This window comes from Cyclopterus lumpus, chromosome 18 (assembly GCF_009769545.1).
Source record: "Cyclopterus lumpus isolate fCycLum1 chromosome 18, fCycLum1.pri, whole genome shotgun sequence".
Classification (NCBI taxonomy): Eukaryota; Metazoa; Chordata; class Actinopteri; order Perciformes; family Cyclopteridae; genus Cyclopterus; species Cyclopterus lumpus.
Genome location: NC_046983.1, coordinates 5084461 through 5111356, shown reverse-complemented (window position 1 = coordinate 5111356; position 26896 = coordinate 5084461). Strand labels below are relative to the sequence as shown.

At 45.8% G+C, this 26896-nt stretch overlaps 2 protein-coding genes across 6 annotated transcripts in view; one reads left to right on the top strand and one right to left on the bottom strand.

Moving 5' to 3' along the window:
• faah2b (fatty acid amide hydrolase 2b) overlaps nucleotides 1-2657 on the bottom strand; it is a 5176-nt gene extending 2519 nt beyond the window's left edge. The window contains exons 1-6 of the mRNA XM_034556595.1: nucleotides 2363-2657; nucleotides 1500-1582; nucleotides 1183-1319; nucleotides 783-992; nucleotides 354-473; nucleotides 62-197 (exon numbers count right to left, since the gene is read on the bottom strand). Coding sequence (XP_034412486.1) covers nucleotides 62-197; nucleotides 354-473; nucleotides 783-992; nucleotides 1183-1319; nucleotides 1500-1582; nucleotides 2363-2554 — 878 coding nt within the window. The 5' untranslated portion in view covers nucleotides 2555-2657. The remainder of the gene's footprint in view (nucleotides 1-61; nucleotides 198-353; nucleotides 474-782; nucleotides 993-1182; nucleotides 1320-1499; nucleotides 1583-2362) is intronic.
• tesk1 (testis associated actin remodelling kinase 1) lies at nucleotides 2515-26896 on the top strand. Of its 5 annotated transcripts, XM_034556591.1 has the most exons (12): nucleotides 2515-2664; nucleotides 3716-3778; nucleotides 9319-10009; nucleotides 17621-17742; nucleotides 17882-17930; nucleotides 19114-19260; nucleotides 20095-20177; nucleotides 23082-23172; nucleotides 23647-23730; nucleotides 24106-24192; nucleotides 24690-24786; nucleotides 24904-26896. In XM_034556591.1, exons 3-12 carry the CDS (start codon nucleotides 9821-9823, stop codon nucleotides 26007-26009), a joined length of 2055 nt encoding a protein of 684 aa, XP_034412482.1. In that variant the 5' UTR covers nucleotides 2515-2664; nucleotides 3716-3778; nucleotides 9319-9820; the 3' UTR covers nucleotides 26010-26896. The 5 variants fall into 5 exon arrangements, with proteins under 5 accessions (XP_034412482.1, XP_034412480.1, XP_034412481.1 ...); XM_034556589.1 differs by lacking the exons at nucleotides 2515-2664; nucleotides 3716-3778 and adding an exon at nucleotides 8305-8552; XM_034556590.1 differs by lacking the exons at nucleotides 2515-2664; nucleotides 3716-3778 and adding an exon at nucleotides 8677-8911.

Genomic DNA, 26896 nt, shown 5'->3' with positions numbered 1-26896 from the left:
AAAAGCCTCCATGCAAAATGAATGTCATAACTGCACGTGGGCAAAGAAGAGCAGCGCTTACATGTGAGCGTTGGGTCCCGCCATGATCTTCAGCATCGGCAGCAGGTCCTCGGCGTAGCGGCACATGGGGCCACTGCTGCAGTACTCGCCTTGTCTCCCGGAGACATGAGGGTACTGGTTCTCGATCGACACGACGCCTACAGAAACACACGAGTGGCGCTGAGGTACGGTAGAGTGACGCGTTCCTTAAACGGCGGAAAAAAACGAGCCGTAATCTCGACGCCGATACTTAAGTTTAATTTGGCGGAACGGTCGCTAATTTATCAATCAATTGAACGTTTAGTGTCTCTTACCAGGTGTGGGTTTGTGGCCAAATATTCCGTTGAAGAAACTGGGCATGCGGATGCTGCCGCCGATGTCCGAGCCGATGCCGATGACGGCGCCCGCTCCTCCCAGAATACTGCCCTCGCCACCTGAGGCGCAGGATGTAGCAGCGTGTCACACCAATGAAGATCCTGTTTGAAGGAAACCAGGGCCGGAGCGCGTGTGTGTGTGTGTGTGTGTGTGTGTGTGTGTGTGTGTGTGTGTGTGTCTGCAGTGAACTGTAATGTGATTATCAGGCAACACCAGTTAGAAACACGGTCACTGAACCGACAGAACCAAACTAAACTAAAAAGGCCCAGTTTGAGTGGGCAGGGTGTTCTGAATAAATGCTTCAACAACAGCAGCAGCAGTCGCCGCCGCATCCTTATTAAACTCACTTCAGTTTCACAGCTTCTAACCTGAGCTTCCTCCCGCTATCCTCTCGAAGTCGTACGGGTTGCTGGTGATGCCGTGGAGGTGGTTGTTGGACTCAGACCACATGCACAGCTCACTGGTGTTGGTGACGCCCATCGGGATGGCACCCGCTCGCTTCAGCAGGGCCACCGGAGGACAGTCGACCGTGGCCACGACTCCTCTCCTGGAGACCAGACCCGTGGTGAAGGGCATGCCTGCGGGAGGGAAACGAGTTCAAATGAAGTCGAAACAACAAAGCATGCCTCAAAATGTGAAATGTGTGAATGTAACGGGACATGTTATCGGTTTCAAGTCACTCGTGTGTGTGTGTGTGTGTGTGTGTGTGTGTGTGCTCAGTCCAGTGACTTTAAGTGTGTGACAGGAGATTAGGTTTTTGGAAGTTACCCTGCAGGGCGAAGGACTCTTTGACAGAGAGCGGGACCCCCAGTAGAGGCAGTCGATCCTCCAGCACCTCCTCTCCTCCGGTTTCCTCCTCAATCAGCTTGTCGACCTGCGTCGCCTCCTGGAGGGCGGCGTCAAACCTGGCCGGAGAAGTATTCCACCCAAATCCGTTTTAATAACTCTTTTAAGAAGGCTTCATTTTAAGACTATGCGTCCTAGTGGAGGCTGTGAACATGCCAGAATGTGAGTGTTGCGGGACAGTTATTACCATTTAATTATATAGTCACAACAAACATAAAAAGCATCAGATTTTTTCTTGCCTGTCTTTTGTCACAGCGTTCAGAAAAGGGTTGACTTCCTGGATCCTGTCGATGTAGGCGCGCACCACCTGCACACTGGACACCTGCAGACACACACAGTTACACCATACAGGTGCTTTACAATGCAATCATCACAGTGGTTCCTCCAAGTGAGATATGGCACTGGGGACAGAGAAGAGAGGAGGGGAAAAGAAAAAGAAAAAGAAAAAAAAAGGACTCTTTATAAAGATATTGTTACATATGAATAGGCGTGGTCATACAGTTGGGCTGCAGTTTGCATAAACATTTTTTTTATTTTTTTATTTAGCTGAAGCGACTTACAAAGTGCATTCAACCCATGAGAGTACAAACTCTCAACAAGAATCAACAAGGTACAATTTCTTCAAGAAAGCCAAACTACAAAGTGCCATTTAAGTGCTACTTTTTAAAAAAATGTATTCAATTAGTCCGTTTATAAATCTGTAAAACCGGAGATATTCACATTTCACAAGCTAAAACGTGGGGCATTTTGCCCATAAAAGGACTTAAGTTGTATGACCCACTCACACCTTTTTAGGAAACGGCTGCGTGGGGATTGTAACAGCTGTTACTAGTGTGTCCCTTTATAACGTGCATGTAATTAGGAGCCCAGGTGTGGTTCTTCTACAGGTGCCACCGTCTCAATGGCTTTTATTTTTATTTTTTAAACAAGCTACAGCGCTGCAATAAATTAAATAAACAAATAACAAATCTTGAGGGCAGCAGCTTTTAAAAGTCTAAAACAAACAAAAGTAAGAAGCGACCATTAATTAGTCAATTCGTCGCGCTGAATCTCGTCCGTGCAGCGGCGCGTGCCCCCTCTCGCCCTTCGGCCGCGTACACACCTCTTTTCTCCGGATCTTCTTGGCGAGCTGCGTCGCAGACACCACCAGCAGAGGGTCGCGGACGGGCGACAGCTTCTTCCCGGACGTGGCGGCCGATTTGCGAGGCGACAGCAGCCAAAACAGCCCGTAGAAGAGCCCCATGACCGCCTTCGAGAGCCACACCTGAACCTTCTCCAGGCGGGTCAGTGCCATGTTTGCGCCGAGGACGGAGGGTCGACGGCGGCTGCTCGCTCGGCTGTGGTCGCGGACTGAGCTCCTCCCAGAGAACTGGTTCAGAAAGCTGCCACGTCACTTTGACACAGGTTAGTCGGGATACAACCGGAAATGCATGCTTTTCTTTCAAACTAAACATTTTTAAATAACCTCTGTATGGGTATTATGGGTGTTTTTCACAAAACGCGAGCAAATATTTATGACACAACAAAATAATAACAAATGTTTGAATGCAAACCCCTTCACATTATTGGCTGCAGGTCTGTCATTCAGTGATTATTAGGCCTCGTGCATTGCTTCTATTGCTCCTTTGTGCTCTATATTGTGAATAAATCTATATTTACTGTCAAATTACAGAGTAAAAACTGTAGACTAGAAAAAGACCATGATATGGATTAAAAGAACAGTATTTCCGTGAATGTGATACAGTAAAACTTTCAGATACGGGTTTTATTTTGAAAGAAATGACCGGAATAGATCCCTTATTTTATCCAGCTCGATGATGACCAGGTATCAAAGGTCAAGTTTGACCTACAAGACACTTGTACTTTTTACCTCGTTACATTTATCTCACAGCTGATTGATGATATTAAAATATAAACAATCAAAGCATTTTCTCAAGTATTGTACTTCAGTACAAGTTGTGGTATTTGTACTTTACTTATTTATTAGTATTTCTGGTCCCACGCAGAGCAAATAAACTCCAGTGAAGTACCGGTCTGTCAACACTAGAGGGCAGCATTGCCCAAGGCTGTCACGTTCCCTCTTTCAGGCCTTATTGAACAAACAGAGCACGTTGCAACAAAAAAACTGCCTCTGCAATGCAGGTCAGTGGGTTAGTGGATAATCCATACTGTCTGGTTACACTGCACCACCAACACACCTTGTATTTTAAAATAATGGTCAATACTTCATTTACACTTGATTTAAAACAGCCTCTGATAACATCTTACCGCTGCAGGATTTTTATCTAATTGTAAAGCTGCAGCTACATTGGCCTGATGAGTTTGTCTCACGAGAGCATGTGTGTGCGTTCGTCTTATTAGCTGAACACTTCAAATCAGGGCTTTGACTAAAAGGAAAAGGAAAAATCAGAAGTATCCCCAGAATTAGCTATTTATTGATCCTCTTTTCTTTCAGGAGGGACCTCATTTCTCGGCCTGTTTGGAGATTGAGAGATGAGGCTCAGAGGCAGGTTGTTTGGTGAGTGCACTTTATATTCTGTCGACTTGAGGAGGGGGATGTTTTCCTGCAACCTTTTGCTCTCGGACGTTAACCTGCAGCCTGTAAACCCATTAACACGTCGCTGAGAGGCAATACTTGAGCAAATAAACAGCGTCTTCTGTAGGCAAAATAAAGTGATGGTTACAGAGTTGAAAGATATATGTTCCCCTCGAGGAGGGGGGGGGGGGAGTACGCCCAGTCCAAAAACATCACACACACACACACACATATCACAGTCCCAACCGAGTGAGGAAAAACACATCATTCATTATCTGTGAGGTGAAACCTGAGGCTCAGAAAACTATTGGGCACGTCGAGACAGGAGGGAAAACTAGGGGAAAACATACCATTTGCAGTGTTTGTGTGTCTTGTGTGAAAGCTGCAGGAAAAATGCTGCACAAAGCGAATGTAACTGCACTTCACGGCCCATTTTTTTATTATGTCGTGTCTTTAAGCATGCGCTGTTTTATGGGAACCGTGAAGCCTTTGTGAAAGCGGGGCCTTTGGGGTAAAATGATACGGGGTCAGTGAACAACAGAGGACGGCTTCGGGCTCTTTTGTATCGATTTCTGTCTTCTTCTTTTTTTTTCTTGCCTCTGTTGTCACGGTATATATATTAAAAAAAAAATATATATATACATATATATGCCACATGCCCTCTGTAGCTCATTATTATGGCTCTCACATTGTCTAAAATGTCTGAAGTCTGGTAAAAACTCTGTTCTCCTTGGAAACAATCACACCCACATGGCTCACATACAGTATTATCCCCGCATTTCATTTCCCTAATGAGATAACCCCCCTCTGGTTCCAGTCATCGCTGAGTGGACAGTAATTTACTTTACTTGGCTGAAGCAGCACTCCCCTCAGCCTCCACTCTGCCGATGGAGGCTGATGTGTCTGTCCCTTGAGGTTGAAAAGCTGACTGTTTGTGTGTCTTTGTGGTCGGTCTGTGTGCCTAAGTGACCATTTTCATTAGTGGAGATAATTTACCCAGAATAGTATTTGCAGGGTGCAATAAGCAGGTAATACTTGATGGGGGTTTTCTCCCTCTTAAATCACGATTCATACATTTATTTTAGGGGTGTTTAGCTGCTTATTGATAATTGGGGCCTATATTGTCCTTCAAAAAACGTCTACTTTATAATGCAGCAGCGCCTCCACTCGTCTACTCAGCAGTAGTCTTTCATCCACTGGAGGGGGAGGTTTAAAATATTGGGGGTGGGGAGGAGGGCCATGGCTCGCTCACCCCTCTGCTCCTCCTTTGGGGACAGGCGTGCAGGCACATGAGACAGCTGGTGTCCTCTAAAAACCAATTATAAAGGCCCCTGGCCCCCCGCCTGGCTGCCTGTTAGGGCCGAGTGGTGTGTGTGTGTGTGTGTGTGTTAGCACCCACAGATGAGTCTTAACGTGGGGCCGCCATCGGGACGGTCGGATGGGAGACACAGCAGGCGCAGGATATAGATTTTACAGCCCAGACCTGGATGTATAGGTGGAAATTGGAATTTCAGATTTCGAGAGGGGCTTGATGTATTATTTACATTGTACACCATATCGAAAGCAGGCTCATTAAAATACATTGTTTGTGTCCCTCATGAGACCAGAATATGGATTTACATTGATTTTAAGTCCAGTTTTACTATAATGAATTTAAATGAAGAATACGTAACCAGCTGATGCAGTAGGACGGTTTAAATCAGGTTTTAATTTGGATATTTCAATAATGTGAATTGGTTTCTTTGATTGTTTTTGGCTTGGTTTGATTTATTGGCAATGTTTCATTGTCCTTGGTGTTTTAAAGGTGTAGTAGTTGTAGTATTTTAGGCCTCTAGTGGTGAAGTTGCAGCTAACTGAATCTTCTCCCGTGGGCCAAGCGCATGGCGGGCAGCTCTGTGATGAGGACCCGCTCCGTATGTAAATATAAAAGGTAACGAAAAAAACACTTAAATACCACACACTGTTTCTGTGACAATACACAACCCATTTATCAAGATGGATCGACAGGCGTTTAGTTATCAAAAGCGTACTTTGACCAAATAGCTTTGCACTTTTACGATTCTTTAAAAAAAGGATGAAAACATTGCTGCAGCAGAACCGGTGGTGTTGTCTTTTTTTTTTTATTCCCTACATTCTTCTTCCTTGTGAAAACCTAGTGCCGACATTACCCACAATGCACCACGGCCACAGACAGTTTGGTCAGAAAGTCAAGTGTGTTATGTTAGCAGCAGCTAATTTAGCCTCAAGGCCTCTATGTTTGATGCTAAATGCTACCATGTTCGCAACTATGAGCATGCTAACATTTAAGTTATTAGCACTAAACACACATCACAGCTGAGGCTGATGCAAAAATCCATTAATAGAAAAATAAATCAATAAATTAAAATTGAAGATGCCCACAGTATGTCTAGAATACTATCTATGAAGTTAGGAGAGCTTGCTTGCACTGTCCGGTTGTTTGCTCTTCACACACACACAGTTACTCCAGCAGTAAGTCAACAAAGACAACAGAAAGCCATCAGAGGAAAATCTCTGCCAAAGAATATATAGCCCCTTCCGAGTGATAGATTAACCCTGGGACAGGTCTGAAAGGTCAGTGGGAGTCGACACAATCTCCTGCCACACACCTAAACACACGCGCATGCATGAATGCTTGCACATTATCCCCACACACAGGCTCAATGAAGCCAAACTTGGACTCAGATGAATAAGTGATCAACAGCTCTAAATAATAAATTGTCAAATTATTATTAGCAACAATGGTGCGACTGGTGTTTTTCCTCATGGCTTTAGGACAGAGTCAATAAACTTACTGATCAATAATGCAGAGGGAGGCTGCAGCGAGGAAGACGTGCGCCTCACGCCGCACCTCCAGCTGAATGTGTTACCGGCGTGTCGCCTCTCTGAGAATGTGGCTGAGAGGTGTGAGCCGGCTTCACGCTGTACAACACACTTCTTTTATGGCTCTTTGGCATCCAGCACCTCCTGGGCTCCCCACATGTACCGTGTTCACCATCGGCCGCAGAGAGCATTCATATACACCTCCTGGGCTCCCCACATGTACCGTGTTCACCATCGGCCGCAGAGAGCATTCATATCCACCTCCTGGGCTCCCCACATGCACCGTGTTCACCATCGGCCGCAGAGAGCATTCATATCCACCTCCTGGGCTCCCCACATGCACCGTGTTCACCATCGGCCGCAGAGAGCATTCATATACACCTCCTGGGCTCCCCACATGCACCGTGTTCACCATCGGCCGCAGAGAGCATTCATATACACCTCCTGGGCTCCCCACATGCACCGTGTTCACCATCGGCCGCAGAGAGCATTCATATCCACCTCCTGGGCTCCCCACATGCAACGTGTTCACCATCGGCCGCAGAGAGCATTCATATCCACCTCCTGGGCTCCCCACATGCACCGTGTTCACCATCGGCCGCAGAGAGCATTCATATCCTCGCAGGGAGTGTTGTCCTTCGAAATCTCTCCTCAAACTAAACATTTCATCTGAGGGTTGTCGTTAGATTGTTTTTTAATCTTTTTCATTTCATTTTTGACTTTATTTCCTTCTGGTTCAGTGTCTTGTTCCATAAATCTCTCTTTTATATTTTAATTTGCTTCTTTGTGTGAAGCACTTGGCACATAAAATATATTGCAATTAGCTAATAATCCTTTGTCACATGCCAATTTGGATTAATTCCAGCCAACACATCCCACCTGGACATGGCATATAACAGTTTTGCACTTAATAATAATAATAACTCCTTAAATGGTTCCCATCAGGCTAATGTACCGAATTTCAACAGGAAAGTGTCCACTCAGCAGGTTTATAGACATTTGTGTGGGGCGTTAGGAGCCTTTAATTGGGTTTTTGTCTTGGTTTTCAAATTAATTTAATAAAGACCAATTTAGCTGGACTACATGTATCAACACATCATGGAGTAAACTGCTCTCTAACCTTTTTTGACCCGTGACCCGTCACAGCCTTTCACATGTTGCAAGAGGTCAAACTCTCGGAAAGAAACCCTCAAAATCTCCGGGTTCTATGCATGTCATGTTATTTTAATAATCGTAAATATGTTGCGGAATTTGCACCAGTAAATTAAACCATTAACTGGGGCAGGTCCTGCTTGGAGGTCAAATGGTACCACTAAAGAACATATTTAAATCCTCCTGAACCGGACTAAAATATTTACAGAATTAATAAAGGAATTCGGGGAGGATCTATTTAATAATAATAATAATAATAATAACAACAACAACAACAACAAAAATAGTATCAATAATACAGTATAAGGGCTCCTAAACCGCTCAGCAGTATTTTACATATGACACATTACTATTTGAAGACATGCCGGAGTGAGTCTAGAAACACAACCAGACGTAGCCTAGAGGCCTAGAGGTGAGGGCCGGACCGCCTCAAACGCCCCCACACGTGCATTTTTGCGGTGATCACGTGGGGTCCCGCCCCGCCTCGCCGCCTCCAATAAAGCACAGCAAAAGTCACCGCTCCCCTTCCGACACGCAACCAAACGCACACCGAGGCAGGCAGCGGGGACGTAAAACGAAACCACTGAAGTGTGTGTGTGCGTGTGTGTGCGCGCGCGCGCGCGTGTGTGTATGTGTGTGCGTCTGTGGAGGCGGCGCACAAAGATAATGAATTAGTAAAACAAAGCTCCAGTTTCCGGGCCGCTCGGGGCTCTGCAGAGGACACCGGCGCCTACGTGTGGAGGTGATGTGAGAAGAAAACCAGGTAAGTGCGATCCTCGTTCGCAGGACAACACGCGTGCGCGCTGCCTCTCGGCGCAGTTGTGCGTCAGCGTTTTTTTTTCTCCTTCAGTTTAAATCATGAAACTTGTGCGTGCGTGCGTTGGTGTATCCGGAGGGGACTTCAGTCCGTGACAGACGAGCTCACCAACTCGGCACAGTTTGGCATCCATAATTCACAAGCCGCAGTCGGGCTCGGGATCTCCTCGACACGCAGGTCCCCGGCAGGGGACGTGCGTGTGTTCCCGAGACGCTCGATGTGGCCGAGCGACCATTAGAGCGCCCACCAATACCTGCCCGAGGGACCGGACCGCTTGTAAAAGCGCGCCTGCGTGCAAAGTGCAGGTATAACATATCAAGAGGGGAAATATTGCTGCATGCACGGCTGATAACGCGTCAACCTGACTCATTTACCATCAGCTGTGATGGACTCGGTTTGCTTCTTCGTGCTATTATTATTATTATTCTAATTATTATTGTCGTCATGTGTTCATTGAGAGTTAACTGCGATCCTGTTGGTCTTTCACGGTGATACAGATACAAACACAGTGTTGCCTCGGAGCGTTGTGCGCGCGTCGGACGGCTGATGGGATCTGCCCGCGTTACTCTGCGCGAGCACACGTTCTAATGTCAGAGCAGCCTCGCGAGACACTTATAGACTTTCTGACGCCACGAATTGACGCCCCTGTTTCTCTCTCTCTCTCTCTCTCTCGCGCTCTCTCTCTCTCTCGCTCTCGTTCTCTCTCTCTCAGGCTGCAGCGTCACTGAGGCCGGTCTGTGCGCACTGGAAACCCGGCATTCAATTGGTGGAGCCAGGAGGGGAGAACCCGGCCCTTTTTCACTGCGGGAGGATCAGAGTTAAGGAAACCGAGAAAGAGACGCCGCTGCCAAGACAGCAGCAGCAGCAGCAGAAGCAGCAGCCTGCGCAGTTCGGAAAGCCGCACAGCCTCCTCTGCGGCGCCGCACGAGGGACTTCACCCGAGCGGCGCACCGCCTCTGCAGGATGCACCGCTGCGGCTGCGTAGTCCGGTAGACTCCGAAAGCAACGCGCCTGCTCCGGACGTGTGCAGGAATCCCCCCCCCCCCCCTCCCCCCTCGCTGACCACAGCTGCGACATTTGGTCTCCCCCGCTGAGAGCGCGTGTCACCCCGCGCCGTGGCCTTGTAGCGGACATGGGAAATGTAAACAGGAGTCGGGCTGGATTTTAAACTACGCACACGTCGTCCTCCTCCTCCTCCTCCCGGGGCGTCCGAGATGGAGATGGAGAGGGTCGAGTCCCAGCAGGAGGGAGAGGCAGAGCCGCCCATGCACAGCGTCCACGGAACCAACCGGACCAGACCGTCCTCCTACCGGGCCCTGCGCAGCGCCGTGTCCAGCCTGGCCCGCCTGGACGACTTCAGCTGCGAGAAGATCGGCGCTGGGTTTTTCTCCGAGGTGTTCAAGGTGAGAGGAGCTGAGTTCTGAGCACTGACACCTGGTTGAGGACACACTTCACAATGTAATGTGCACATCCTCCAGGTCTCCATGGCGACACACAATCCAAGTTCACATCTGTGTTCTCGTTTCTCATTTAAAATGATTAAGAGTGGGAACGGAGCCAAAAACGTGTTCGACGGCTCTTGAGTGAGTTGTTGACTTCCTGTTAACTCTAAAGTGTACCTATGGCAACCGGAGCATCTCCACCCAAACACCGAGAGGAATGTCACAGGAGGAAGGTGGAGATGGAGGTCGTTTTAGTGTGTGTAAAGGATGGCGTTATGGAGCCTGTGTTTCTCTCCACACGTGTTTGCAGTGACCCACATGTTGTGTAAGTGGAACATGCGTTTTGGGGTGTAAGTGGATATGTTCAGGACAGGTAGACCTGGCCCACGTGTAGGTAACCCTATGCCCCCCCTGCTGTTCACTTGCATCAGGCTCATTCTGAAGACAGTGTGATGGTGTGAGAGATGTCACAATGCAAAGGGAGGTTGGCTGTTTGAGAAGGGAACTTATATGATTTCTTCATTTTTATTAGGTCTTGTTTGGAATGCGTTAAAGGAAGAAATAGTTTGACTCAAGGGCTTTAATTATCCATTAATCTGTTGCTTATTTCCTCTTCTAATCATTATGTTAGAAAATGTAAAAAAACAAACAAATTTCCTTCTGTCCGACCAACTGTTAAACACTAAGATATAAGTTATAATCGTATATGAGAAGGGAAGAAAATCCTGGTAACAATTTTCTTGTGATTTCTTCTTGACTAACTACTTATTTGATTATAAAAACATGATCACCAAACTTACATTTACGCATGTTTTTTGTTGTCAGTATTGCAAGGCGGGCTCACTGAACGCCACAGTGGTAATGTTGCTGTGATTAGTCTCCCTACATCACTTTACTACAGGCGAGTCAGAACATGCGCCAACTTCTCCTCCTTTTTTTTTTCTTTTTAAAGGAATGCATTGAAGTCTGTCACCGAGTGTTGAAACTGCTTCTCGAGTGTGAGGATTTACCTGCAAATGGATTTACTTTGGGATTGTTGAATAGTCAAACTTGAAGAGCACTATTTTAAAAAAATATATATTTTGCATTAAATTATCAATTGATTAATCATAACATATAATGTAATAATACCAAGAAGATCCATAATGAAGATAATTAGTTGCAGCCCTTAACATAATAATAATGGTCAAATACTGCTTGTAAAGTGACCTCGTTGGTGTTGTGGTGCTTGTGTGCAAAGTAGCCACATGTGAACAATCTCCAAGCCGTCCATCAAAATCGATGCAGATTGATTTTCTTTTTGAATTGACTGTTTCAGCTCTGCTTTGTAAGTTACTTGTTCATGTGGGAGGGGCGACGTGTAAATAAAACCACCGGAGCTGAAAACATAAAGAGTGTCGTTTTGTGGAGTGCACTCAGCACAACCTCAGTGACTCACACGGCCATGTTCAATAAGCCCGGTACACGTCAAAAGCTCATAATTGAATGTGCCGTGTGAACAGTCCAGTGTCTCACCTCGTTGAATAAGTCTGTGTGTGTCTATGCTCCACTCGGGGCCTTTAGGCCACTCCCTCGGCGCTGCCCTTTGAATGGCCGATGGGCATGCAAATGTCAGCGTGTTTACAGCCGGCTTGTCAAATTGCCACTTAGGTTTGGATGGGCTTGCCCTTTTTCGATAGCGCCATATAAGTGATAAATTGTTGCCACGGCTATCGGTCACATTAACAACTTTGCTAACATGGCTGGCTGACTGATTGTTTTCGGTGTCCTGGTTTAGTTCAGGGCCTTTCTGTCCTGCAGGGAAAACGAGCTCTGAGCCATGTTTGGTTTGAATTGCTATTGAATATAGAAGTTGTTAACAATGTATATGGTGCTGATCTATTACTCATTAAATGGTGTATTTAGCTGAGTGTTGTGTGTGTGTGTGTGTGTGTGTGTGTGTGTGGATCAATGGTGGTTGCAGACATTCACCTCTCCATTGTGCATTTGTGTAACCTGAGAAAAAAAAGAGAGGTTTTTCATCTTCCTTTTTAATAATCTTCAAAGGAGAGTTGTGTGTGTGTGTGCAATGCTGGTCCTATCATCCTCAAACTCAACCTACAAACATGAAGGCAATAAAAACCTCCTCAATCACAAAGACATTGCACCATCACTCAACGTCTCATTTAACCACGAGAAGTAATTGAATATTTATTCTGGTTCTCAAGGCTGCAGTTTTTTAAAACATTTTTTAAGTTGGATTGATTTCTAATTGGCTCATTGCTTCATTTTCCAGCTGTTTCCTGTTCCGATAATGATTTTCTATATTTGCTAATACAGATAACACCTGCCGTCTAAGAACAAGGAAGCGCCGGCTCTCATTTAACCGTCTCCGACATTTACATGAAACATGGAAATCTCACAACGTGGTTTTCAAAAGCGTCCTCGGCGTCCCAGTTTGGTGCAAAAGGACTTCAGGGCCCAGCCGTCTTGTGGAGGTCGTGTACGTCTGTATTTGTGTATCGGGAGCAATCCGGTGGCGTGTGGTCAGTGTTGCTGATCTTTTACCACAGCGGCAAAGCTTCTGTTGGTTCAACACTTCTTTGCCGGCTTGCCAAGAGTCGGATGAGAAGATTAAGACCTCAAAACTTTGACGCTAAAGCAGATTAGCTGAGCTGAGGTTAGCAATAAAGCAAAAAATATTTAACTATTTGATTTGTATATTTAAACGCATCCAATGGTAACATGCATTTTTAATGTTGTACTTTGTGTCCATTTAATAATAATAAATAAACTGTGTTGAGTGTTTTGGTTCAAATGTATTTAGTGGAAAAGATCTTTTTAGTTGGATGTTTTCGTATATCTGTTGCTTCGGTCCTGAAGTGTCTGAGAGCCTCGCTTTGGATCGGGAGCTTATCATCTGATCTCAGGTCTGATTGTCTTGGAGCTCATTTTTTCTTGATGATTTCAGGCCGGATGGCAAATGTTTTCCTTGGTTGTGAAAAGTGGGAGGTAAAACTGGAATTCAAATGCATTAACGTGAGTCGGGTTGAGAGTTTTGCCAGAACAACATTAGTCATCGTGGTAATTATCATAACCACTGTGATTTTGCAAGATTCTAGTGTGTGTGTGTGTGTGTGTGTGTGTGTGTGTGTGTGTGTGTGTGGCTTAATGCTCACATGAGATATGATGATGATGATAAGATGGAGAGTAATTGCATAAAGAGGGGATTTAAAACAGACTGGCGTCTCCGAATGACAAATGCTGTCAACCTGAGTGATGATGATGTGTGTGTGTGTGTGTGTGTGTGTGTGTGTGGCAGCTGCTTGTGTCAATGGGAAGGAACTGGGTTGCCAAACACTGCTGTGGTGTGTGTGTGTGTGTGTGTGTGTACAGTGTGAGTACAACATGTGTTGTGTGTATCCAGTTTTCATCTTGGATAAAAGTTCAGTATTATTTCAGACCTCTTATATAATATTGACTGTCAGTAAAATCTTGTCATATTCCGGTTAGCCGCTGACAACATGTGCATATAGTTAAACTGCGGTTAAAAAAAAACAAATAACAAATTTGGCCATTTTAAGTTGGGAACATGTGAATATATTTGTCTCTAAAATGTAAATGTAAAAGAATAAATATTATAGAAAACAGGAAATATTAAAATAGTTCTCATTATTTTGCTGCAGAATAATATTTTAATATCGATATTTGATTATCAACAATTGATTTGATTTCTGGTGGAGACGCACTAAGTGTTGAGTCCTCTTTTCCTCTCTTGGATGACGTTGATCACGTGATCTTTCTGAGCGAGACGGGAACTTCTCTCACATCCTAATGTCTCCGGGTGAATTCCAAGAGAGGAAGAGACGCTGATGGCGAGACATGTTGGGATGTGACCCGTCCCCTGGGAATCCTCCTGAAGGACAAAACGTACAACGTGTGTGTGTGTTGCTGCTGGTATGGGAGAGCCAGTGCAGACTTGAACACCAGCAGCTTAGTGCAGCACTCGTCCCTTCTTCTTCCTCTCCTCCTCCTCCCTCGCTCCAGTCTGGGCCTGCTCTCGCCGCACGAGTCCTCGGCATTGTTTGTGTTCCGCACGGCCGCACAAGAGCGCAGAGCGCGTGATATGCCCATCTTCACTCGCCCGCCACGTTTATTGCTTAAAAGTATTTCAGATGGATTGAAATGGAGAAGTGTTGGGCAAGAGTTGCACAATTAACTGTTTTCAGATGCCCCTCCTGCTCCTCCTCCCCGGTGTACCCGTGTTTTTTTTAATTTATTTTTATGGGTTTATCTCAAGAGCGCATGTGTGTTTACATCGACGCACAATGAGCGTTTCCTCTCGTCCACATGTTGGCACCGTGGCCGCTAAGCCTGGAGGAAGGCCGCTCCCCCGTGAGAAGGTAAACACACGGCTCTGTTTGCATGTGTGCGTCAAGTCCGTATCACAGAAATAGGAGTCCGTATATGTTATGAACTATGATATCTCTAGTTGTGGTTTTCACCTCTTCACCAGAAACCGCGTCGCTGTTTTTTGCTTTTCATCCAAATACTTTCTAGACGTCTTCTAAGATCACGAGAAAAGATTTCCATAGACTCGTATCCCAAAGCCAAAAATCATAAAAGGGCAATTTAAAGGAGCACTTAAGTGATTTTACTGCTAAACACATTTTTATTTTTTTTAAAGCACAGGGGCCGAGAAAACCTGCATTTAAGTTATTCGTCGAGCTCCAACAATACTGAGTTCTACATTTCCCATAATGCATCTCACTGCATTCTCATTATACCCTCTATGTCCGGCCCCCGTATTCTGAAATACTGACCCAGTCACTTTCTTTCACGTTTTCATTTATTTAATAGACAAAAGGAACAGGTGACGTAACCTGTGCATTTCTGCATGCACGTCTCGAGTGACCCCTCATGTGGAAGAAGAGGGGCGTGGTCAGCGCGGTGTTGCGCAACAGGCCGAGTGATCCTCCAGCTCGTCGGCTACCTGGATTTCTTCGTCTCCTGGATCCGGTTGTGCTTCTGAGGGGACCTCCCTGCTTGTTCACTGATGGACCCGGCTTGGCTGAATGCTTCGTTTCAGTCGGTCGCACACATGCATTCAGACTCTTGGCTTTTTTTTTTGCTTCTGCAAGCTATAACTGAGAGCAGAGCCTCAGGCGGCGGCTTAAGCCTCGAGTTGTTTTGTAGGCGAAGCTCATTTTCTCAATTCTCCAACGCACATACAGAGAGTGGCGTTCACCCCCCACGGGGACTCGGGGACTTTTCACTCATTATCCTTGGAATCCTCAAGAGGAAAGAGGCCTTTAGAGTTGACCCAGTGGCCAGAGGCAAAGTCATTCAACCCCACTCTGGAGTAGCATGTGGGTTTATTTTCTGCAGTTTTCTCTTCTTCTTTTTCAGTTTTTATTGATCTGGTAATTTCCCCCTACTACTGGTTTGGAAACACATTTTCTTGCAATTTCACTTTAAATTTTCATGCCTGAAATCCCCTAAAACCGCAGTTGTTTTTAAAGGTGCAACGCATCTCTTTTGCCCTTGTGTGCACCCTCCGCCTGCCGACTTGCATCAGTCGGCCAATGACAGACACCGCTGCACATGTTGGCTGCACAGAGCGAGAGATGCCGGCGACCTTTCCTCTGCTGACTGCAGCACTTCACAAGGCCGAGTGTTTTGAAAGTGCGTGTGTGTGTTCCATATCGTGGGGTAATCTTGATGAAGGCGTGGACATTGGGCATTCCAGTGGCGAGTCCATGGAGATGACCAGTAAAGTGGCTGGTATATAAAGAATACATTTTTTTTTTTTTAAACACACACACTTTCTCTCTCTTTTGGCTTTGCAATGTTACTCCTCTCAGATGACACACACACGCACACCTGAGACAGACTCTCCGCCCTTTAATAATGATGAGAAGTTGTTTATTTGGAGGCTTAAAACCTTCGGGACAAAACGGTGCAATTCCCACCACTGCTGCATCAGCAGTTGGCTCACGTTTGCGCTGTAACATGCCAACCTTATTGTGTGTGTGTGTGTGTGTGTGTGTGTGTGTGTCAGTGTTAAGAGTCTCAGGATGCTAAACAAGCATGTAAGAGTTTCTTCGAATAAGTGAGAAGGCAGATGTGTGCAGGGAAAAACGCGGACAAGTGCGATGTAGAACCACAGCCCTGCTGGAAGATACAGCTGCACTAATGGCAGCAGGACGAGGCCGTGTGTGTGTATCAAGAACACCTTCTAACCGGCTCCAGAGCTCCAGCCTGCAGGAGTCTGCCTCATCCTCTAAGTGCTGTTGATATGTGAAGATAAGTCACGCGGTTTGAATTTCTGCTCCAGCTTCCTCTTTGCAAGAAGAAGCAACTACCATTATATATGTGTGTGTGTGTTGCACTATAGTCTTGTCTTTAATAGGCTTTGTAGTCTGTTTCCATCACCACTCTGATCCAGAGCCCAGCTCCGATTCAGGCCTCTCACTGACTTCAGCTCAACACTTACTTCGCCCCCCCCCCCCCTTTCACTGCACACTCATGCCACTAATGAAGTCACAACCTGAAACCCTCCCGAGCCGGTTCAACTTTATTATTAGCTTGAAGGAACAGTGGTTTGCAGCCAGGCGTGAAAAGCTTGATTGCAGATCCTAAATGCAAACACAAGTGTGGCCCAACAACCACAACTCAACACACGGGATTTGCAGTGTCTGGATATTCAAGTAGGTTTTGGGTTGAGAAAACTAATTATTCAAAATGCACCAATATTACAGATGCACTGTGAAGCCTTTATCAAATATATACAATTATTAAAAATGTATAAGGAACATAAAAAGCAGCGGTCCTTTTTGTTGCATGAAGCCGACGGTCTCGCCTTCCCAGACTTTTACAGTATCCAACTGTAATTACACCATGCAGCACTGAGCTTTCTCACTCGAGACACACTCACACACCCTCTCTCTCTCTCCCACACACACACACACACACACCCTCTCTCTCTCAAACTATTATCACACACAGTCAGACGGACTCAGAAACACCTCTGACTCCTTCTCTCAACACTCTGCCAAAGATTTTAGTGCTCGTCTGCTGCTCGTGTTTCTTTTCTTTTGGAAGTCAAACTTTTGGAAGTTAAACTACTTGCCAAGCAAATATGCACTGACATGTAGCCCGAGGGGGGAGAGGGGGATAGGGGGGAGGGGGGCATGTCACGTCGCCATGGTTTCCATACCAGACTGAATGCCATAGCAGCAGGTCGGAGCACAAAAGCTGCCAAAACAAACCTAAGAAACTCGACTGACCTGCTAATGTTTCGTGGCCAGTTTCCAAAAAGTACCTGAGTGTGAATATAACAATGTATTACTTCAGATAGTTTTGACTGATGGAATGTATGAATTATATCCATAAATACCGCGCTGGAGGCCTGTTCTGTTGAGCTGTCTGTTACATGTGCTCGTGTGTACGTCGAGATGTTTTCAAATTATACTTCCAATCAACGGTCATGTATTTTTCTTTTAGTGCCTTTTCTGGTGCTACATTGCATCATTTCCTGTGACAATAGCGGATCATAATGAAAGTTGTTGTTGTTGTTGTTGTCCGGTCCAGGTGCAGCATCGGGTGTCCGGCCAGGTCATGGCTCTGAAGATGAACATCCTGGCCAGCAACAGAGCCAACATGCTCAGGGAGGTCCAGCTCATGAACCGGCTATCGCACCCCAACATACTCAGGTCGCCAACGCGTTCACAACCTGCTGTCCTTGTTATCTCTCTTATCTCTTATTCCTGTTGTTCCTGTATCACTTTCTTCTAACGTATTCTAGAAACTGTTCTCCTTCTGTTGCTGAGTGTTTGTGTGCTGCGTTTCCAGGTTTATAGGAGTGTGTGTCCACGAGGGGCAACTCCACGCCCTCACAGAGGTAAGACGCTAATGAAGTGCACCATGAGAATCACTCTTTCCCCGTCATCAAGCACTCAGAAGGTCCAACTGCATACATACAAAACATTCATTCTAAAGCAAAAGTTGATTTAGGGAAAATGTCTTATTGCAATTAGTCTGTGATGGTGGCCCGCTGTAATGTATCAATTAAAAATAAATCAGGCTCATCTTATTTATTATGAAATCTTTTTTTTTTTTTTCAATTATCTATTTTAGCTTCTTTTGACCAAAATTAACAATTTAGTCCACGTATAGATATCACAAATTGTCGGCCAGAATAAATATACATAACAGAGTAATACTTGTACATCTTGCGTAGACATTAATAAGATTTATAACGCAACTGAAAATTAAATTTGCGAATCTTTAATAAAACAATTAATAGCGCAGTGCTAACTGATTTAGTCTTGAAACACCAACTCCGGTGTCTGTTTCTGCACCTTAAGGATCCTGTTCTTTAAGGTGCAGTATGTAGGGGTTGGCGGCATCTAGTGGTGAGGGTGCAGATTGCAACCAACTGAAACTTCACCGACGTCAAAATCTACCGCTCAAAAACATGATGATTCCTATTTCCATGTCATTATACACTAATAGAAACATTTATATTCCATTTCTGTCAATAAATCCCCTTAAATGCTGCACACATGTTCCTTTAAAAAAAACAACAAAGTAGAGTAGATTCCACTTTTAGCCGATGCAATGTCAGAAAACCGGGACATTTTCCTTGGGATTTAAAAAGTATACAACTGTAGTGTCCCAAGTGACCTTTTTGTTTATTGTCACACTTTTCTGTTTCTTTTTTCTGTCACTATCCACCAAAAAAAGCCGTTTACAATAATATAAAGCAGTAAATCCTCACATTCTAGAGGCGAAAAATAATTTGTAAATCAAATAAATAAATAGCAAATGATTTACTCATGAGTTATCAATGAAACGGGACAATAAAGGAAGATAACCATACTAATGAGAGACTCAATATTTATTTATGTGACGCGTATTTAATGACGTGGGAAAGTTTAACGGCGCAATCTGAGTTATTTCACAGCTGAGACATTTTAGGGCCCAATTTGATCCATATTGGAAGGATGAAAGGATCTCCTTGAGCTTTTGATCCGTGAGTTAATAATGAACTCTCTTTGTCGCCGCTCACCCCGATGATCCAGTACATAAACGGCGGTAACCTGGAGCAGCTGTTGGGCAGCGACGTGTATCTGTCGTGGAGCACGCGCATCATCCTGGCCCTGGACATCGCCCGGGGACTGCAGTACCTGCACAGCAAGGGCTTCTTCCACAGGGACCTCACCTCCAAGGTGACGACGCAAACACACACACACACACACACACACTTGTCAGCGCACACGCATCACACACATCGCCGACCATCGCCAGGTAGAACACGGCCACCTAGAGGCACGCGAAGACGAGCCTCTGCAAAACATTTGATGATCTTTTTTTGCTTTTTTTAAAAGTCGATTTTTGGGAAGCGGTTAAAAAAAGCTCCCGGTGCAGATTTAGAGGCTTTGCAGGTGCGTCACAGATCTTCACATTAGTCGACTGAAACGGACTAAACTCCAAAATGTCTTTAAATGTCATATTTGGCCGCGGAAATGAGCTCCTGCCTCGCAGGTAGACGCCGAAGAAAGGAGAGCAACGTGGCACACTCGCATTATTCATGTTTATAAATAACAAATAAAAGAGACTGATGACCGTGAAGTAAAACATTTAGATAAAGTCTACAACACACAACATAAAAAGCTGTAAAACATGAACAAAGCCGGAGAAGAAACAGATGATGCCATCTTTTGTTTATATTTATATTATATAGATGGAGTGTCTGAAATCTCTACAAAGGAAGTGTCGACATGCTGGAAACAGTTTGAGTCGACGTGGTGAAATAATCACTGCATTGAGGGAAAATGGCACAGAAAGCGACCGTTTCTGTTCATTTCAAGCAAGGTGGAAACATCGGCTACTGTACTTAATATGTTCTCCTAAAAATCCTTCACAGCAACGTCTTCAATCGCTGCAGGAATCCACACAGAAGGGCCACGGGCAGCCATATATGAAGGCATGCTCTCACAGGGGCATAAACGCATTTAACCGCATTAATCGTGATGTGGTTGACCTCTGACCCCTCTTTGCAGAACTGCCTGGTGCGCTGGGAGGGCCGCGTGTGCTCGGCCGTGGTGGGAGACTTGGGCCTGGCGGAGAAAATCCCGGATTATAGGTCAGTCCGTTCATCAAAACGTCTCTCGGCACTGTGATGAGATGAGTCACGCTCAATAAATCACGTTCCTCTCGTTCTTATCCCTCGGGCCATATCTATCTGTTTTCACCAATGTCTGCCACAGCTTCTCTTTTCTCTCGGATGAGATGCATTACTCACTCAAAAGCACAGCCGCAGTTGATGCACCTCTTCGACCACTTTTTATTAATATTGTGACGAGGCGTCTCGTGGCGTTCCTTCCTCTCTGCGTGCAGCTGCGTGTTTATAATACGCTTCGACGTTTATGTGGCGTATTTTATTCGCCGCCATCAATTCGTTGCTGGCTTGTTGCGAACTATAAATGACCAGCGGAGTTACAGCTATCAAGTTTTATTTTTCTTCAGCTGGTTCTCCAGTGACGTCAGATGGCCCTTTTTAACGATGCAGAAGGTTTAAAAAAAAAAATAAAAAAAAAATGGAAAATATAAAGTTCATCAGCCGTGCCCATGAAGAACCTCCAGTGTAAAAAATAATTGCGTCTCTCTAGTTCCAGACTTTGGTGGATTTCCATGTTCTTAAATCTTGATTGCAGCCACTTCAATAAATAAAAAGCGTAATTAAAAAAAAAAGTGGAAATATTCCAGTTAAAAACCACGAGGTCAAACTTTAATGAACTCCACGACTTCAGTGAACTCACTTTTTCTTCTACGCCTCGATATCACTTCTCCTCGACGACTCAAATTTAGATGGTTTTGTCTTCTTAATGAATATTGCTTCCTCATAAACAGATCGACAGTCAGGCAGGGAAATGATGGTAATATAGAGCACAAGAGACACACACACACACACACACACACACACACGTCCCATTAACTCCCCATCCTGTCCTCCTCGTTCTATCTGCAGTAATTTAGTAAACACATGACTCTTGCTGACATGAGACAGCTGCCACTGTAACCTGGCCTGATCTTTTCTATGTGTGTGTGTGTGTGTGTGTGTGTGTGTGTGTTTCCTCCAGCTCCGTTTGTGCCGGCCACCCTTTTCGTGTTTACACATGTCCGTGCGTCGCTGCGTTTGACTAAATGAGTTTTTCAGTCCCTTCAGCCGGAAAAAAAAACCACGAAGCGAGGAAGTGGATATTTCACAGGTGCGCGGAGGCCTCCCTCCACCTGAGTGCTGCCGGTTGTGCGTTTTTGTGCGTCTGTGCATACCTGCAGCGTTCAAACACCTCTGTTTGCTTTAGTGTTTCGATTCCACAGCAGCTGGTGAATTGTGTCTCCGTCTCCCTTCTCGAGGTCTTGTTTGCCTTTTTTTATTTTAATTTTTTTTGTATATTTTCGTCAAACACCGCCGTGTCATGTAGCGGCGCGCCGGCAGTGAATGGGTGGTGTTGACAACTCTTTTGAATGTGTGCGTTTGTGTTGGATCGCTCCCACTGTCCCGTGTGGTGAGGAGGAGAGGGAAGGAGGGAAGGAGAGGAGATGAAGGGGGGATTAGGAGAAGCACTCCAAATAAGGTCAAACTATTTCAGTCCTTTTTTCCTTTTGCTCTTACTGGGTCTCTGCTGCCCCTTCCTGTCCGTTACTCTCCCATCATTCCTCTGGTCCTCGCTGTTAAGTTTTTAGTTTTCTGTTTTTCTTCCGTTGCATTCTGCTCTCTTTCTCTCTCTCTCTCTTTCTCTCCTCTCTCTTGCTCTCTTTTTTTTCTCTCTCGTTCCTGTCGGTCCACTTCTCCAAATGGTGTTTACGTTGGGAGCCACGACCGTCTCATCTTTCCCTCTGCCATCACTTCCCTCGCTGTGTTGTTTTTGCAGTATCATAGCCCACAGTAGCAGATGGAAATAGCACAGAAAGGAAGTGTGTGTGTGTGTGTGTGTGTGTGTGTGTGTCCTTGCACAGTCTTATATTCCTTCCCTTTTTTTTTTTATCCGGCTAAAGTTGCACAACGATATCTCTCAGAACATAAAAACAGTTTTTTTTATGGTTGCAGAGGAAGTGCACACACACACACACACACACACACACACACACACACACACACACACACTCCCAGAGCCTCGTAAAAGCTCTCTGCCTCTTGATTGACCTCTTGTTAATGAACTGGAGCGAGACGCCAGCTCTACCTGATGACATTTGATAATCTGTCGTTGTCATCTCTTACAAATTGCAGATTTCCTGAACGCAAAATGTGTTTTCATCATTTCACTGTAGCTGTAGAGCCAAAGCCTTTTTTTTTTTTTTTTTTTTACCAGGGTCCCAAATATTACACATTTTCATTAGCAATTCAATTATTATTTTCTCAATTAATCCTTTGGCATTAAAAGAAGGTTAGAAAATGATGTCAAATTGCCATCACAGTTTCACATTGTCGTCCAACCAACAGTCCAAAACCCAATTTAAAGTAACATTTTTGTTTTTTATACATTTAAATTTATTTTCTTTTAAGCGGTTTAAGACCAACCTTTTATCAAAGCACCACAAGTCTCTCATTAAACTATTAAGACGTTTTATATTCATTCATTTTAACAGACCAATAAAGCCTTAATTTTATCAATATATACTTTATTCAAATATACCCAGAATTGAATACAACAAGATGCATGTAAACACGTGTGTTGTGAAACGAACTTGAGAGCCTCAGTACTGGTTTCAAATGAAGCGTTTCTCTCTCTCTCTCTCTCTCTCTCTCTCTCTCTCTCTCTCTCTCTCTCTCTCTCTCTCTCTCTCTCTCTCTCTCTCTCTCTCTCTCTCTCTCTCTCTCTCTCTCTCTCTCTCTCTCTCTCTCTCTCTCTCTCTCTCTCTCTCTCTCTCTCTCTCTCTCTCTCTCTCTCTCTCTCTCTCTCTCTCTCTCTCTCTCTCTCTCTCTCTCTCTCTCTCTCTCTCTCTCTCTCTCTCTCTCTCTCTCTCCTCTTCTGTCTCTCTGCAGCGAGGAAGAGGACCAGGAGCCTCTCGCTGTGGTTGGCTCCCCCTACTGGATGGCCCCGGAAGTGCTCCGAGGAGAGGTGTACAATGAGAAGGTACTGGGAGGACGTTCAGCCGCAGGTTGTTGCCAGAGTTCAAGGTCCACAGTGGGCGTGATAAATAAAGCCAGGCGTTGAAGTCGAGCAATAAATATGTAATAAATCAGTTATTATGTTGGAGGCAAACCGGAATTTAGTAACAGGTGGATACTGCTCGGCCTGTATTTTTCATTTTCCTATGATAGACATCCTAATTGCCAGTTGGGGTTGCATTTAAAAGACGATGTTATGCAGCCTGCATGTGCTCACAAGAAATGTCAAATTGGTATGAATTGTATCCTGAATGCAGTGCAAAAATATTACAAATCCACGTCATATTTTTGATCTGTTCGCCAGAATAAGAGTGTTTTGTTAAATGCACGCCTTTAAAAAGAAAAAGGAGCAATGATTTATTTAAAGTAAAATATAAAGTGAATACGGCGGCCCTTGGCTGTGTATCTCTCTGTGACCGACTCGTCTTCCCCCCTGCAGGTGGATGTGTTTGCGTACGGGATCATCCTGTGTGAGGTGATTGCGAGGATACAAGCCGACCCCGACATCCTGCCCCGCACCGTGGTACCAAGTCCTCATTAATGTTTCCTCTGTCCCACCTCATCATCGCGTTCTCATCATCTCACGCACGTCCTCTCGTTGCGTGAATAATGAAACCATTGTTGATGACATGCAAGTCGAGGACGGCAGCTGTATTTATTTACAGCCGGAAGTCTGTCGGTACTTGTTGTATGATGGAAAATATCGTGACAAAGAATAATGTTGCTAATGGTGGCGAAACGGCTCCAGAAATAAAATAAAATAATTAAATTTACAAAACAAACACTTACCTTTCCCTTTGTGCAACAGGACTTTTTTTCCTTTTTTTTGAAAATCACACGCGGACATGAATGTAAATTCTCACGTGTATTTTTTTCTAAAATCTGTGTTTTTGAACAGGACTTTGGTTTGGACGTGGTGACCTTTCAGGAAATGGTGGGAGACTGTCCTCCTGACTTCCTGGAACTGGCCTTCACCTGCTGCAATGTAAAACACACACACACACACACACACACACACACACACACACACAACTCCTGTTTATTCTCCCGTCTTTTCTGCTGGGTCACCTGCGTCATTTTTTAAGTCTATTTTTAGTGAGTTGTCTGTTAAATTGTATTGTCCATTAAGGTAATGCACAGTACAATTTAACAGCCCCATTAACTAAATCCTCCAAAAATAATTTACAGCTGAGTCAACACATCATTACTATTACTTTATTGCAGGCCTGTTGTATAATACTGTTTATCCTCAACGATCAGTGTCAGAAAACATAATTTTAACTGATGGATGAAACCAGAAATGTTACACGTGCTAACGCGCTCACTTTAGAGTGGCAGCATCCGTCCATCCTCTAACGTCCAAGCCAGGTTTAACGTGATAAAATCGGTCTTAATTTTGCGCTGCGGTTTAAAAAAATGTCATGTCGTTGTTTTTTTTCCTTCAAGCTCTTGTTCAATCGGTTGATTTTTGTTTTCCGTCAGATGAATTCGCAGCTCCGTCCGTCCTTCTCCCAAATCGTGGTGGAGCTGGAGAGGAGGCAAGCCGAGAGGAAACAGAAGGCCGAACCAACCGTCAAAGGTGAGTCACGGATCCTCTGAACTGAAGGCGCCGAAAGGGAAAACGTGTTTGTTCCTGCAGATTTAATACGTTTCACTCACTCTTCTTCTATTTCATTTTTTAAAAACATTTTTATAGCCGTTTCTCCAGCGATTGGCCCTCTGCGGAGGCGCTCCCTCTGCCTCCCGTCAGATCCTCGCCTCTCCCGCAGCAAATCTGACATGCTCCACCCCCTGGACACGCCGCCCTCCGTTACCATGGCGATTCCAGCTCGAGTCAACCCCTTCTCTCAGCGGGAGGACCTCAAGGGGGGCAAGATCAAGCTGTTCGACACTCCCAGCAAGTCCGTCATCTCCCTCACCTTCGCCCTGCCCCCGCCGCCGGACTGCGACGACCCCTCTGGGACCGGCAGCTGTGAGCTACCGAGGAGGCACCGGCGCTGCCACTCGCTGCCGTGCACGCCTCCTCCGCACCTCATGTCGGCGCCGACCACCGTCCTGACCGAGGAGTCCACGTCTGAGCTGGACACCGTAAACGATGAGACGAGCGGAATGAGCGAAGAGGAGAGACTGTTGAGAGAAGAGAAGGAGACCAGAGAGGGGAGCGGCACTGATTCTGGTCTTCCTCGGTCCCTTGAGCCCCTGTCGCTGGACTTGCTGGACCAGGAGGGGGACGGTGGGGAGGAAGAGCCCATGGATTGCAGCAGCTCCCCGAACACACAAGACAGCGCCTCGTCTCCTTACTCCAAACTCTCCCCTGCTCCGGTCCACTCCTCGACCCCCCTCCAGTCCTCCACCCCTCCCTTCTCAAACGGCTGGGGCTCTGCCATCTCCAACGGGCCCCCGTGCCTGCCTCCCCTCTCTCACTCGGGTAACAACAACGTGGTCGTGAGTCGACCGTCGGGATGGCGCGCCGCTGCCGACGGCACAACAAACAACAACGGTTACCACTCCCCTCCCGGCGACCCTGCCGGTTCGTCCCCGTTCGGCTCCGGGAGCAGACACTCCCTGGACCAGGAGGAGGTGGTCTCCTGTCCCGGCTGCTGCCTCGCCGGCCTTCGCTTCCCCTCAATGTGTCTCAGAGCGCCACCGCGCAGAAACCTTTACAAGAACTTGAACGGGGACCACGCAGACTCACGTGGGCTGCTTTGTCCGGCCCCCAAGGGCCTGCCGCCCTCTCCCAACCCCACCGCCACCACCACCAGCCTGGAGCCGGGGCTCGCCTTACCGGGGGCGCAGACATAAAACCCCTAAACACCAAAATGCACACAGAAAAGACGGCGTGGATACTCTGCACCAAAAGCTCTTCCCTGGACATTAAGTGGGTCTTCTTGGCATTTGCACAGATTTTTAACGCAGCAATAACCTGCTTCTTTTCCAGACACACACTTTTTGGTGCAGAGCCGTTTTTCACTGACACACACACACACACACACACACACACACTCCAGGCTGACTTTGGGACAAAGAACTGGCGTCTTTGCTGGCGAGCTGTTGCACGTCGCCCTCTGCTGGGCTGAGGGCGACGTGCATGACCTGACTGATGAGCGACGACACGTCCAGAACTTGTTCGGCATGTAAACGCTCCACTCTGGGGGGGCCGGCGGGGGGCGGCCGGTTGGACCCTGTATATCCGCAGATGTTACGGCTCTCGTGGCTGATATGTGGACGCTGATGCTGAAAATGAGGAATGTTAAGCTTAGTATTATTACTGCTGCGATGATATTTTGATGTTTGGTACCGTTTTCTGAATGAACAGGCGGTTTTGCTTTAATGTATTTAATTATTCAAGAGGGTGTACGGCGCACTGTGTGACTTTGTGTGTGACCTGGACTTATGCGAGTGAGGTGGATTCAGCGTGAGAGGCTGGATGTGCGTATGCATGTGTGAGAACGAGGAAAGGCGAGAGTGTGCGCCGTACACCGTTCTTATGACCATTTTGTTGCTGTATGATCTCTGTTGGCCCCTCGGGGTCGCCTGGTTAAGCACTTAAACTGTATTACTGTTGTTAATAAGGAAACTATGTTTATTATAATTACTTTTGGGAATGAATGGTCAAAGACCTGCTTAAGAGTTGTACAGATTCTTATTATTTAAAGATGGCATTGAATAAAAAGATGGAATGCACTTCT

What these genes read in the sequence shown, in the direction of transcription:
- tesk1 (XM_034556591.1), top strand. Translation starts at nt 9,821, where the DNA reads ATGGAGATGGAGAGGGTCGAGTCCCAGCAGGAGGGAGAGGCAGAGCCG. An exon ending in TTTTCTCCGAGGTGTTCAAG is followed by an intron (nt 10,010 to 17,620) that starts GTGAGAGGAGCT and finishes TGTCCGGTCCAG; the next exon opens with GTGCAGCATCGGGTGTCCGG. An exon ending in TCGCACCCCAACATACTCAG is followed by an intron (nt 17,743 to 17,881) that starts GTCGCCAACGCG and finishes CTGCGTTTCCAG; the next exon opens with GTTTATAGGAGTGTGTGTCC.